A 14,812-nucleotide genomic window follows, 5' to 3' on the forward strand; every position below is an offset into this window, starting at 1 on the left:
GTAACGGGAGCTCACTCCGTTGCGTGGCGCTAGGGATTCGAACCACCGAACTGCTGACCCTTCCGATTGACAAGCTCCACTGAACCACCTGTTTTATTATGCCATAAATCAAGATAAATCTACTACATGATATTTTTCTGTGAGAAATTTCAAAGTCACCAACATTGCCACTACCTTGTCCAGCTTTTGAACAGAGGGCAATCTTATCATATGTGGGAACTGGGCAGAAACAGCTATGGAATTAGAGGCTGGTACTTGGCTGGGGTACAGTTGGTCCTCGACTTATAACCACAATTGAGCCCAGAATTTCTGTTGCTAAGTGAGACATTTGTTCAACGAGTTTTGCACCATTTTACAACCTTCCTTGTCACCATTCTTAAGGGAATCACTGCGGTTGTTAAGTTAGTAACACGGTTGTTGAGTGAATTGGGCTTCCCCATTGATTCCGCTTGTCAGAAGGTAATAAAAAGTGATCATGTGACTCCCGGGACACTGCAACGGTCATAAATATGAACCAGTTGTCAACCCAGTCAACCAACTCCAATGGTGAGCACCCCTCTCAGGGCCACAGATGACGTTGTATTGCACTCTCCTAGGGATTATATCCTTGCATTTTCTAGTCATCTCATTGTATAAGGAGATATAGAATATGGAATAACAGAGTTGGAAGGGACCTTGGAGGTCTTCTAGTCCAACCCCCTGCTCAAGCAGGAGACCCTATACCATTCTAGACAAATGGTTGTCCAGTCTTTTTTTAAAAACTTCCAGTGAGTTATGTATAAAGTTTTGGTTGCTTCCTTGTCTTGATGTCCTGAGAAGCTGGTGGTTATGGATGAGCTTAGTTAGCATCCTAATTAACCAATACTTGGTGGCACAGTGGTTAGAATGTAGTATTGCAGGTTACTTCTGCTGACTGGAGTCTACCAGCAGTTTGGCAGTTCAATCTTGACCAGCTCAAGGTTGACTCCGCCTTCCATCCTTCCAAGAACGGTTAAATGAGGACCCAGATTGTTGAGGGCAATATGCTGACTCTGTAAACTGCTTAAAGAGGGCTGTGAAGCACCACGAAGCAGTATGTAAGTCTAAGTGCTATTGCTATCCTTTTGGAAGCCACCTGTGGCCAACAAATGTACTTCCGGCAGGATTTTCGTTTGGAACATCTGCTCTGGGACAACTGCAGCACCAACGGCCACCTAATTCAATCTCTGTTAGCATTCATCTTAGAATGTTTCCTGGCTCAAAACGAACAGACCATAATGCACATCACATACGGTGAATATTAGCAGAGGGTTTTCTTGCAATTTTAAGTGGGTTCCTGACCTGGATATGGGCTGAAGTTTTTATCATCAAGTCCAGTAACTATGGACTTTGACTGACAGACCTCACCCAGGCAATTGGGTTGCATCCCCAGTGTCTACTGTACATTGAAACAGAGATCTTGGAGCTAACTTTAGATTTTCTTTTTGCAAATTGCTGGGTGATTTTTTCTTCTTCTTCTTAAAACTCAGGACTATATAGTCATATACACATAATTAGAATAAACTTTCTACTGGGTGTCTCCAGCACAATTAGAACTGTATACCAGCTTTAGTCACTGCTTATAATAATATTTCTGTGATGTTCCCCTTCTGATAGCTAATTTTATGCAATTCTGTTCATTATTTCTAAGGAGCTCTCAAAATTAGCAGCAAGATCTTCAGGAATATGACATTTTGCAGTCTTATAGCTCAGTGATAAGCTACTTTTTATGGCATTTTTTTTTTTTGCTTTTTGAAATGGTTCGGTCTTGTGGCAAGGGTCATAAAGACAAAGTAGTGATGTAGTAATGACTCTGTGGACAAGGGTGAACATTTTTGGAACGTTAACTATCTCTTCCGAATGTTGGGCTGTGATTCACGGCACAAAATTGATTGCTTTGTTGAAGCTAAAAGATAAAAATTAGCGGTGAAAGTTTAGCTTAGCATGGTACAACAGCTCTTCTCTAAAAATTATCCCTCTTCTTTCTCCCGCTAGTGATCTGGACTGCAGAACAGAGCTGGAGATTCTGAGATAATAATTGCATATGAAACCCCATTTCTTCGAAGAATCTTGTGGCAACTTTTGGGTTTACTGGGTTTAGGAAGATTGTCAAGATCAAACTTTTCCTTAGAACTTTGATGTTTAAGGCACACTATCAACCTCTGATGCCAGGAGATTGTGTTGGTGAGGTCTTTTATGATTGCTTTATGAATTTGAAATGTTTGAAAGCTGCCCCAGGGCCTGAGGGTCAGGAGGCGGGTCACCACACTATAGAAAAGATGTTGAGACTCTAGAAAGAGTGCAGAGAAGAGCAACCAGGAGGATGAGGGGACTAAAACATACAATGAACGGTTGCAAGTACATGGCATGGCTAGTCTAGTGAAGAGAAGGACCAGGGGAGACAAAATAGCAGTCTTCCAATATTTGAGGGGCTGCCACAGTGAGGAGAAAGGGGTCAAGCTATTTTCAAAAGTATCCAAAGGCCAGACAAGGAATAATGGATGGAAACTGATCAAGGAGAGATTCAACGTAGAAATAAGGAGATATTCTCTGACAGTGAGAGCAATCAACGGATGGAACAGAAGTTGCCTTTGGAAGTTGTGGGAGCTTCATCACTGCTTTCAATAAGAGACTAGACTGTCATTTATCAGAAATGTTGTAGGTAGGGTCTCCTGCTTGGGCGAGGGGTTGGACTAGATGACCTACAAGGTACCTTCCAACTCTGTTAATCTGTTAGATCTCTTTTAATTATTGTGTTTAGGTTTATCCTTGATGGCACTGTTGGTTGCAATCCTTTACAACTACCCACTGATGACACAAATGAATGAATGAGTCTGTTGGAGTCTGTAGTCTTTAAACATGGTAAATTAAAAAAAAAACCAATGTATATTGTGAACTTTGAGCCATTTTTCATCTAGCTGTAATGTAGAATACACAATAGCATACATTCTTTTTTTTAAAAAAAACACCTCTTGGTCTTTCCCAAACTGGGACCTTTCAATCCTGTATAACTGATTCCTTTTTATCCGGATGTTGGCTTAAAACTCAAAAGACTCTCTCCATCTGATTTCCCCATGCGGGGACCTATACTGCTAGCTTCCTCTTAAGGATCAGCAGTTGCCTAGGAGAAGATGTTTCTTGGCTTCTCAGACAGGTTAGTTTCCTCTTTTTATTTTTATATATATATTTTTTTGTCCAAAAGCGAGTGCCAGATCATCTGCTCTGGTTGATTTACATCTACCACAAAGGAGCGTGCTGGCTACAAAATGTGTCTTTTATAAAGATGATGTAAGCCTGCCTGCATTTCCCCTTTGATGGCATTTCTGAGATGGCCATGGAGAAGAGGAAGGGAGCAAGGATGCATGGAGCAATTCTGGCTACATTTTTAGACATCTTTTCACTAGGGGTTGATTTATGAGCCTGTTGCAGGAAACATGAAATATGATATCTTAGTCAGTGGGATGTCAATTGTGTACCTATTTTGGCAGAAATTTTAGCTGATTGATGATGTGAAAGCTAAATGTAGTTGATTCCATTACAAAACCTATCCAAATTTCTCCAAGTTTTCTTCTTCCCCAGCTTCCTGTCCCCCTTTTCTGATTCTCAGGGTGCTTCAATATTTCTTTCAGATTTTTTTTTTGTAATGATGTGTCTACATTTATTTTAGGGTTGCAAACCGATGATGGTTTCCCTTGGGACTGAATTGAAGTATGGAAAACTGGGAAGATGGAAGATTGTTGGATCAACAATAACTGGACACAGGCATCTTGCTTAGCTGCCTAAGGTCATTTGCAAGATTCCTATACCCATAAATATTTCACCAAAATACACTTCTCCTTTGAGACCAAAAAAAAAAAAAGTATTTCCCCCCCCTATTAGACTGCAAGGGATCAGAAAGAGCATTTAAATGTTTAGCACACAACCCTTGTGCTATTCCACTTTGACTTTTGTAAATCAGTTTTACCCTGCATGGTTTGGTGATGATCACATCATATCTGCAAGCCATACAAGGACCTTTGTGCTGATTGTTTTGTAGACATCCTGACTGTGCAATCTTAATTCTTTTCATAATTATGGACATTATGGCCAGTTCTCCCTGTCTCTCCTATAGTCCAAGTCCTCTGCAGATTTCTTTGCTAGATTGCTGAGATTGATAGAGATCAAACATTGTCAGCCTTCCAAGGGTGTCAAGGTCAAGAAACGAGAGGGGCTAGGAATCTTGGAATCTATTTTAGGCAGGCTATTGTAGCATGATATGTAAAGTCTGTCAAATCTTCTCTCTAGTGCAACCTATATTGAACTCACTCAAGATGGAGTTATTTTGAGTTTCTTATTTCCCCACTTTCTCATTTCCCAGAAGTTTCTTTTCATCCCAACATGTGTCTCAAGTCTTGCAGGATATGGCCTGGAGCTCTTTCGTGTTGCTTTTGAACAAGAGGTTATGGAAGCAATTTGTAATAAGAACATAACAATCCTGTCCATGCTCCAGTTTGTGGATTGACTTCTTCAGGATGTGATGTCAATCCTGGATCCCAGCAGCAGTAAGAATGGGATGTGGCAAGGTTCCCTTATGTTCTGCTTGATGTTGGGTATGGGAGTGGTTGGTTTGAATCTTTTCCAGCTTTGCCGATCTTGGCATGAAGCTTTCAAACCTAGAACGGGTAATACAATAAATGTAAAAAATGTAGCTCATTTTCAGGTTTTCAGCTGGGGAAATGATTTTTGTCCCGTTTGAATGATTTTAGCTGAATTATTGGCATCACATTCAAGGAACATTAAGAGCACCACTCAGCATGATGAAGAACAACCAAAAGTTTGGCCGGTATTACCTTGTCAATTGGCTTCCACCAAGAGATGCTTTTTGAGCATTGAAATTTAACTTGCCATACTTCTGTTTCTGGCACAGTGAAATGTTTGTCTCTTTCTCAATTCTTCAACTATGTTCTCAGTTTCTTCTCATGACTTCATACTGCATTGCTCATGACTTTTCTCCTAGTATTCTTCACTAGGAAAGTTTTCCTCCCTCCCCCTTTGTCAGTTTGTCAAGCCTGTCAGAAACTCATAGTTATGAGCATTTTTCACAGGTCCACCTAATCCCAGCATTAATAGGATTGCCATTTAGCTGTAAAGCATGATTGGGCAATAAGGACCCTTGGTGGCACAATGGATAGAATGCAATCCTGCAGGCTAATTCTGCTCACTGCCAGGAGTTTGATCCTGACCAGCTCAAGGTTGACTCAGCCTTCCATCCTTCCGAGGTTGGTAAAATGAGGACCCAGACATTTGAGGGGCAATATGCTGACTCTGCAATCCATCCAGAGAGTGTTGTAAAGCACTGTGAAGTGGTATATAAGTCTAAGTGCCTTGGCTATTGCTATAAGCTAGGAGGTATATCAGTGGGTTGCAACTTGATGTCCGCTGGATGGGCTGGAATTGCAGGAAGTGGAATTCTTAGTTTGGTCTTTGGTTGTGAGACAGGTAACTGTGGCTGACTCTGATGCAAATGTATTCAAAATAAACTGGGTTTATTTCTGAATAAGGTATGAAATCATTTTCGATTGCATTCACATTTTGGAGCTTTGGCATTCAAAGCAGTCTTGTTGATCATGATGCTATCCATTCAATCATGTCTGAGACTTGGTGATTCTATGGATCAACTCTCTCTACATTTTCCAATTTTGTACAACTTCTTTCAGTCGATTTATGTTCTGGCTGGTGACAGCTTTGATGGAGTCTAGCCGCTGTGTTTTTTGGCGGTCTCATTTCCTTTTATCACTGACCATTCCAAGCATAAATTTTCCAGTGAGTTTCATTGCATGACATGGCCAAAAGAAGTAAGGTGGAATTTTCTAATTTTGCCTTCCAGTGAATATGCCTATTTTTATATGCTCTATTTAACACGGGACTAAATTCATGACATATCTGTCTACACCATTATTCTCACTTCTTAGAAGTAATATACCTTCTTTCAGGAGTTGCTGCAGCTACAATGAGCCAACAGCACTCTACATAGGCATACCTTCCTAGATAGTTTGAGATCCCGAGTATATTCTTGAGTCTCTTGGAAAGAAAGATCACTTCTTGTGAAAGATCACAAGAAATGATCCTACCGCTTTATAATGCTTTGGTAAGACCACACTTGAAATACTGCATGCAGAGTGCAGAGAAGAACGACAAAGGTGATTGGAGGGGGCTGAGGGTAAAAACGTATGAAGAACATTTGCAGGAATTGGGTATGTCTAGTCTAGTGAAAAAAATGGACTAGTGGGTGACATGATAGCAATGTTTCAATACTTGATGGGCTGCCATAAAGAAGAGGGGACCAAGCTATTCTCCAAAGCATCTGAAATCAGAACAAGAAGCAATGGATGGAAACTAATCAACAAGAGAAGCAACCTAGAAGTTGGGAGAAATTTCCTGAGAGTAAGAATGATCAGCCAGTGGAACAGCTTGCCTCCAGAGGTTGTGGATGCTCTATCACTAGAGACTTTTAAGGGACTCAACACCATTTGTCTAAAATGGTATAGGGTCTCCTGCTTGAACAGGAGGTTGGACTAGAATGGAATAGAATAGAATAGAATAGAATAGAATAGAATAGAATAGAATAGAATAGAATAGAATAGAATAGAGCTAGAAGGGTCCAAGGTCATCTTCTAGTCCCTTCCTACTCAGACTTTCAAATATGGGATGATGGTGACTTCAGCTTCTTCTTGTCACCCGTAACTCTTCATCTCAAGTAAAAATCTCTGTGCTGATAAATATGTAGAAGTCAACCATGGATAACTGCAGTTCTTCAGAGTAAAATGTCAGTAATTTGGTGCGTCAAAGACCAAACATAATCAGAAGGGCTTGAACGATCTTGTAGATCAAGAGATTAAATTCTTGGTCAGTTTAGATATCCAGAATAAAAGCTTTTTCAGGGGTGTTCGGCAACTCCTTGACAATCTTTACCAAAGGCAATCCATCTATTTGCAAATGGGCTTCTTGTATGGATTGTTTTTAAGTTACTATTGGAGGCTTTATGGCTGAAAGTTCAGGAAATCAGTATAAATAAGCAAAGAAGCAAATCTATTTAGAATTAAGTTCCATTGAATTTAACAAGGTTTATTCACAGATACATTAGGTGTATGCAGAATTGTATCCTGAGATATTCTTCATTATTATTCCTGTTATCAACTGGAGCTGCTGATCCAGTTCTACAGAGGAACTATTGAGTCTATGATCTGCACCTCTATAACTGTCTGGTTTGGTTCTGCAACCCAACAGGACAGACACCGACTTCAGCGGATAATTAGGACTGCAGAAAAAACAATTACTATCCACCTGCCTTCAGTCGAGGACCTGTGTACTGCACAAATCAAAAAGAGGGCTGTGAAAATATTTACAGACCCCTCACATCCTGGACATAAACTGTTTCAACTCCTTCCCTCAGAACAACACTATAGAGCACTGCACACCAGAACAACTAGACACAAGAACAGTTTTTCCCCCGAAAGCCATCACTCTGCTAAACAAATAATTCCCTCAACACTGTTCAACTATTTACAAAGTGTATACTACTATTACTGTTAATCTTCTCATCACTCCTTATCACCCATCCCCTCCCACTTGTGATTGTAGGACTGTAACTTTGTCACTTGAATCCTGATTTGATTTGATTGCTGATTGTATCCAATGACTATCATAGTATTGTATGTTATGATTCTTGATTCTTAACGAACGTATCTTTTCTTTTATGTATACTGAGAGTATTTACACCAAGACAAATTCCTTGTGTGTCCAATCACACTTGGCCAATAAAGTATTCTATTCTATTCTATTCTATTCTATTGTAAATGGATAAAACAGATGGCTAGAACTGCTTCAAAAGTCTGCCTTTGAAGTTGAAACCAGTCCAAACAAATGGATATTTGGGAAGCATTTTGGCTGTAACAACCAAATTGTCTCTATGTAACATTCTAAATTATTAAAACAAACAAACAAACTGTTGAGATTAAAGAATAGTCTCTTGTTCCTGGCAGGATTTGTGTGGTGCTACAACCTGTGACACTTTGGGAATGGCGGATGTCGGCACCATGTGTGACCCCAAACGCAGTTGCTCCGTCATTGAGGATGATGGTCTTCCTTCTGCTTTTACTACAGCTCATGAGCTAGGTAAGGAGTTCGACCTTGGGTAGAGGCAGATATTTCTCTCTCTGGGCACAGTGACAATATATCTGCTGAACAAGACTCCTCATTGGCAACAGGAAGGGTATCCGGCCATTAAAACACTCTGCTCCATTCAGTTGCTCAGACTCCAGCCTGCAAGGGATTATGGGGTCGTTAAAAGAGGATGATGAGCTAGGTAAGGCTTCCGAAAAGGAGAGAAAGACGAGAGAGAAGACTTAGAAGACATCTAAAGCTGGTTGGGTGACTTTTAGCCAATCATCAGGAGTCTGTGGTTTCTTAGCCCCGCCTTAAACAGGAAAGATGGATGGATGATTTTGGGCCAATCACTAGGAGATTGGGAGTTCTAGTCCTGCATTAGACATGAATGACAAATGGGTGACTTTGGGCTAATCTTCAGAAGACTGTAAATTCTAATCTCACCTTAAATCTGAAAGCTGGCTGGGTAGTTTTGAGGCAATCTTTCTCAGTCCAACCTGGGTTACAGAGTTGTTGCTGTGTGGAAAATAGGAGGAGGAAGGAATATTAGGTGTGTTCATCACCTTGAGTTATTTATAAAAATAATAAAGGTTGGGTAAGAATAAATTCAAAGAAAAAAAAACTTCTGAAGATTACAAAGACTAAAACAATATCCCTACAGGCAGGGGTGTCAAACTCAAGGCCTGAGGGGGTGGTGGTGGATCTGGCCAGGGGTGGGATTCTATTGGTTCGGACTGGTTCAGGCAAATGGATGTTAAAGTTACATCTGGTTTGCTGAACTGGTATTTCAACCACCTGGCTGGCCCCACCCACCCCTCCCCTCCCCTCCCAGAAGTCTCCATGTGGCCCATTTTTGATGGAGGTAAGGACAGGGGCCACGCAGAGGCTCCGGGAGGGGGAAAAATTGGCTTTCTGGAAGTCGTGAAAGGGGTCTGTTTCTGGCTTCCGGTGGGTCTTCAGAGCCCAGGGTTTCCGGTGGGTCTCCATAGGCTGGGGAGGCTGTTTTTGCCCTTCTAGAGGCCCGGGGAGGCCTCCGGACCCATGGAGGGTGAAAATGGCTTCCCCCAGACCCTGGAGGTTCACCGGAAACTGGAAACAGGAAGTTCCAGTAGATCATGCCCACACCCACCCAGGAACCTGGCAGAGAACCACTTGCTGGAATTTTTGAATCTCACCCCTGGATCTGGTCCATGGAGTGCTTAGATCTAGCCTGCAGGGCCACCCTGGAAACAGTGAACAACCAGCCCATGGAGCCTCTGCCAGTGAAAATGGAACTCGGGAGGGCCACGGGCAGCCCTCTGGAGCTCCGTTTTTGCTGGCAGAGGCTTGCAGGAGGTCGTTGCAGCCGAAAATGGAGCTCATTGGCAGAGCACTCGGGCCACTACAGGTGCCCCCCAAATCAAGCTGGCCATTCCCTCCCTGGTCACACCCACCCCAGTCCCCTGAGGTCAAACACAGCCCTTTGATGCGGCCCTCAATGAAATCAAGTTTGACACCCCTGCTGTATGGATTCTTCTCATGGTCCTCCTCACCTTCAGAGATACCAGCCTTGTAATCCAACAGTCTTTGTGGCATTTCAGTTCAATGACTTTTGGGATGGTCACCTATAGTTAGAAAAGGAAGAAACAGGAGATCGGGAACTGGGAGAACCCAGATCTCCAAAAGCTGGTTGCAAGTCAGCCGGTTTAAGCCTTTGAATCCAGCAGCATTCAAGTCATTGGCAGGTTATGCTTTGCATCTGCCTGGTTTTGCATGCTCTCCTTCCGATGTTTGGCAGGCCATTCTTGGCCAGCAGTTTCAATCCATCAGCCAGCGACTTTGGAAGTGGTCACTTAAGCCACAGCTGAGAGGCAGAGCCCACACCTGCAGTTGACACCTGCCAAACAGATTTTGCCAAGGAAACGGAGGGAGGGGTGCGTGGATTGAATCCATTTTTAACAGAAGAATTCTCTCTCTAATTAAGGAAAGAAGTTTGACGTTTAAAATAAATCCCAGTACTTGGTTCAGGAAGTCTTGACAATAGCAAAAGTTTAAGAATAGTTTTGTGGGAAACGCAGCCTTGTAAATGAACATGTATATATATGTTTGTGGAGGAAAAAGAGAGCAACAGCCTGCAATTTTATTCCCTGTGCCACGGGAAGGCTCAGTTGGAACTGCTGGAGAACAGCTGTTCGAAAGAGGAGGAATCCCAAGCGGAGGACTCTTCGTTGCTGACTGTTCTATTCCCAGGCTTTTGAGATCCTGAAATAATATGTAATTGCTGGGATGCGTTAGACACACACCTCGATCCAGAGCCGCCAGAGTGTCTCCTGAAGTGACAACCAAATGGCTTGGTTTTCATTTACAAAGCAGGAAGAGGATTTGGGGTTTGGAGGACCAAATCATTCCAATTCAAAATAGCTCCCAAAATTAGAAATGGTTTCACTGCAAATTAGATTCCTCTGGCTAGGGTAGACCAACTCATGGCAAAGCCCTCTGCTGTCTTTTCATGGTTGCCTCCAGGGTTGTTGGTGCTTTTATCTGAGTGACCCAGGCTGGATGACATTCAGCTGCATTTCCTTGTAGGACAATCTCTTCACTGAGTCAACTATCACCGTGAGCAATAGATACCATGTAATGTCTGAATAAAGCCAACCCCAAAATTGTGAAGACTGTACATTTTGGATTATCCTGTCTTTAGACCAGGGTTGTCCCATCTTGGCACTTTGGACCAATCATCAGGACTGTGAGTTCTGGTCCCACCTTAAACATAGAAGACTGCTGGATGACTTTGGCCCAATTGTCAGGAGACTGTGAGTTCTAGTCCCACTTTAGAAATAAAAGATGGCTGGGTGACTTTGGTTCAGTCACTCTCTCTCAGATTAATACTCATCTGATCTGAAAAAAACAAAACCAGACCCTTCCCTTGTGGGAAAACCCAGGAAGAAGAAACAAGGGAATAGGTCAATCCTCGTGAGAAGCAGAGTGCTGGGTGAGATAGTTTACCACTTAATCTAGCAGGAGGACAGTCAATATTCTGAAATTACATTAAACAAATATAGTTCATTTCTGGCCTAATTTAATTAGAAGTTCTTCCACTAAGTCCCAGTATGTCTGTGGCCTGCTTTCAGATGTCCCACCCAGAATAGCTATGAATTTGAATAAGAAATTCTCTTCTCCTCCCCTGTTTCTCATTTTTTTCGCCCTCCAGACATTGAAAAGGACAAGTATCTGCACACATAGTAAATGGTGTGAGTCTTGGCAAAGAAAATTGCTGGCTTGCAGGTCTTGCTGGCAGGAATTGCACACTGCATCTGTTGTAAATTTATTGGCCTTTGAGGGACAACCTGATTAGAACATGAGAAGGAAGATGTTTGTGGACCTAGGAAAGGGAGTGTAGAGTACAACAGTCTTGCTGCGGGCCCTTGCAAAGCCGTATGCAACAGAGGTCACTTCTTTCATGGATTACGGAAGAAAAAGCAAACAGGAGGTAGAGGTCATAAATGAAAACTTGATAAAGCCTCCAGACCATGCCAAGTCCAACAGATTTGTCTTGTGGCCTGCTCAAGTCTTGATATCTCGTGTCCATACTATTGCGGGACAGCATAAAAGAGACTTCCTTTTAAACCCCTTGATGACTCCTTCCGTAATATATATGAATGAGTTGAATTTGACCAGTTCAGATAAGAAAATTGGTTTAATCCAGGGGTTGTCAAACTTGATTTCATTGAGGGCTGCATCATGGTTGTGTTTGATCTTCGGGGAGCTGGGGGTGGGGCATGGCCAGCTCAACGTCACTCATGTCAGGTGCCTGTGGTGGCCCGAGCATTTTGCCAGTGAAAATGAGCTCCTGAGTTCTGTTTTTGGCTGCAATGGACTCCTGCAACCCTTTGACAGCAAAAATGGAGTTTGGGAGGGCCGCCCGTAGCCCTCCCAAGCTCCATTTTTGCTGGCAGAAGCACCACGGGCCAATCCTTTGCTGTTTCCAGGGTGGCCCTGTGGGCCAGATCTAAGCACCTCATGGTTCGGATCTGCCCCCCCCCCCCAGGCCTTGAGTTTGACACCCCTGATTTAATCATTAACCAAATTAACCATGATGATGAACACAAGCACTGTTCTTGATTGAACAGGACTTAAGTTCACTCTCTACCATCTTCCATTTTGCATAAAGGGAAAAAAAAAGGTTTCAGGAAGAAGAAACAGCATGTGGAAAGGAGAAACTAACAAACACTTCTATTCATTGCTAATTTTATTTCTCGGGAAGTGCCAGAATGCTGCCTGCAATTTTCAAATCATAACTCTCTCTTTCTAGGCCATGTGTTCAACATGCCCCATGACAATGTGAAGGCTTGTGAAGAAGTCTTTGGTAAACTAAAGACCAACCATATGATGTCTCCCACTCTCATCCAAATTGACCGTATCAACCCATGGTCCCCTTGTAGCACGGCCATCATCACTGACTTCCTGGACAGCGGACATGGTGAGGAAAAGAGAGGAGATAGATATGTGAAAGAGAGACGGGAGTTAGAGACTATGGATGTGTGTCTGGTAACAGGCTGGTAAATACCCTTGTCATTGAAATGGAGATTGACAAATCAGAATGGTAGCTGTGAAATGATACCTACTTAGAAGAAAGGAAAGGCGTTCAACTCCAGAAGCCATCTTTTGTCATCTTGATTGTTCAGAGTATTACAGCGTAAATTCAGCACCAGAAAAGTAAACACAGATGGCTGCGGCTTCATTTAACTTCTTTATAAACATATAAAGTAAATTTTACAATACCAGTTGTAGATTTCTCCAACATGGAGCAAACTCAAACAGAAGCAGGCATGTTACAGCTCCAGTTCAGAGCAGAGCTCTAGTTTTCAGCAAGCAAGTTAGTTTCTCTTTCATTTTAGAACTGAGTACAGAACAGAGATAAACCACATTCAGATTCTCTCTTTAAATTTCAGCCCTCAGTTCAGCTCTCATTGGCTGACCTTGTTAACTAAGCTCTATTCCAGTTCATGAATATACTCTGACATTGATTTACTTTGGAATAGTAAATTATTGTGGTTAGTCACTGCTGATGTTTGCACAAGTATATTATAATACACTTCTTGCCTCAGATAATCTGAGTTTATGTCCTTCTTGGTGGCAATGAGTCTCAGCCAAAGTAATTGTGACAAAGGCTACCCAGTGGAGTTCAACTTTTTTATAGTGTGCTAATGTGGGATTTCAGGACAAATCTTGGAGTGTACGTTATGCTGGAGCATCCAGCAACAATCAATTAAACAAACAGAATTTCTCTGTGGGATTCTCCAAATCTTAAAGCTGAGACCACCCAAGACATGAGCAGATACTATAATCAAGATGTAATCTAGATATCATCTTTTGTTCATCAGTAATGGAATTCCTGTTGGAGTCGAGAGCTGGTGACATAATACATTTTCAGACTGGCTTCATGTACTGTATTAAGCTGGCTTTTGTTCTAACAATGGTTTGTTAATAAGCTACAATGGGTTTACACTGAATACAAAGCCATAAATCATGGTTTATAAAACACTAGACACTGCTAAGTCAAAACTACGCCAACCTCCTTAAGACTCAGGGTGATATGAGCCGTAGTGGCGCAGTGGTCAGAATGCAGTACTGCAGGCTACTTCTGCTGATTCCTGTCTGTCTGTAGTTCAGCAGTTCAGTTCTCACAGGCTCAAGGTTGGCTCATACTTCCATCCTTCCAAGGTTGGTAAAATGAGGACCCCTGCTGTTGGGGGAAAGAGGCTGATTCTGTAAACCACTGTGAAATCTAAATGCAATTGCTATTGCTATATACAAGCACAGTATTAGACTTGTGACTTTATTAAATCCAGATTTGGAATTACTAAAGAATTTCCCTTTAATTTGGATATTCGTTTTGCTACCAAATACCCCTGAAATATTAAGATTCTTCCTTTAATTAAAAGAGAGGGAGAGAAAGAGACAAATCTTTTTGGAGAAAGGGAAGCAAAACCCTTTCATCAAGATTTTTGTAAGCATCTCGGATAGTTTCTGCACATTTTTAACGCTTGATCTTATGCTATCAAGATGTTTATGTGAATCTACTCTTAGGAGCGTAGAGAAACTGAGTCCCTTAGAGAAGTTAAACCTGGAGGGTGGTGGAGGTTCTTAAAACCAGCTGTCTAGAAAAATAGAATAATCACCCGATCAAGCTGTTTTGGCTCACTCCTCTACTTTTACTAACAATTTACACTTGGAAAGCTGTAAATCATTAGAAATGTTACGGCTGAATCTAACTCAGAACACCCATTTTAGAAGGATCTGGAATTGTATGGCGGCAGGTCAACTGTACTCTTCCTTGCCTGAAGAATTTTTCTTTTCTTTTTCTTTTTTTAAAAAAAGGGAATTATATCAGATTTCAGTGCCAACCTCCAACCTATATATCCAAATCAGCTCACAATTTAAAGATGTAAATCCTAACCACTGTGTTGTCACCTCTGGCACCATTGTGACTAGTATTGGTACCAAAGAAAGCGAAATAGTCTTGATGCTACAGAGCCATAGTGTCAACTCTTGGCTGAACTGAGGCCATTTTTTTTTATTTTCCCGCTTTAGTGCTGACACATACCAGAGCGGAGGGATAGGGAGGGGGGGGAATAGAGATAGCTGGGGTGCTGTAGCCAAAACAAAA

General features: G+C 42.0%; 1 protein-coding gene across 1 annotated transcript in view; it reads left to right on the forward strand.

Annotated features, from left to right (window-relative positions):
* The window catches only part of ADAMTS15 (ADAM metallopeptidase with thrombospondin type 1 motif 15), a 48,222-nt gene that overhangs the window by 22,245 nt on the left and 11,165 nt on the right, over window positions 1-14,812 (forward strand). The window contains exons 2-3 of the mRNA XM_026678600.2: window positions 8,040-8,172; window positions 12,455-12,622. Of these exons, the coding sequence (XP_026534385.1) occupies window positions 8,040-8,172; window positions 12,455-12,622 (301 nt within the window). The remainder of the gene's footprint in view (window positions 1-8,039; window positions 8,173-12,454; window positions 12,623-14,812) is intronic.

The sequence above is a fragment of the Notechis scutatus genome, chromosome 7 (genome assembly GCF_049901735.1).
Source record: "Notechis scutatus isolate UNSWTSFEM ecotype Mainland chromosome 7, rNotScu1.2, whole genome shotgun sequence".
Lineage (NCBI taxonomy): Eukaryota > Metazoa > Chordata > Lepidosauria > Squamata > Elapidae > Notechis > Notechis scutatus.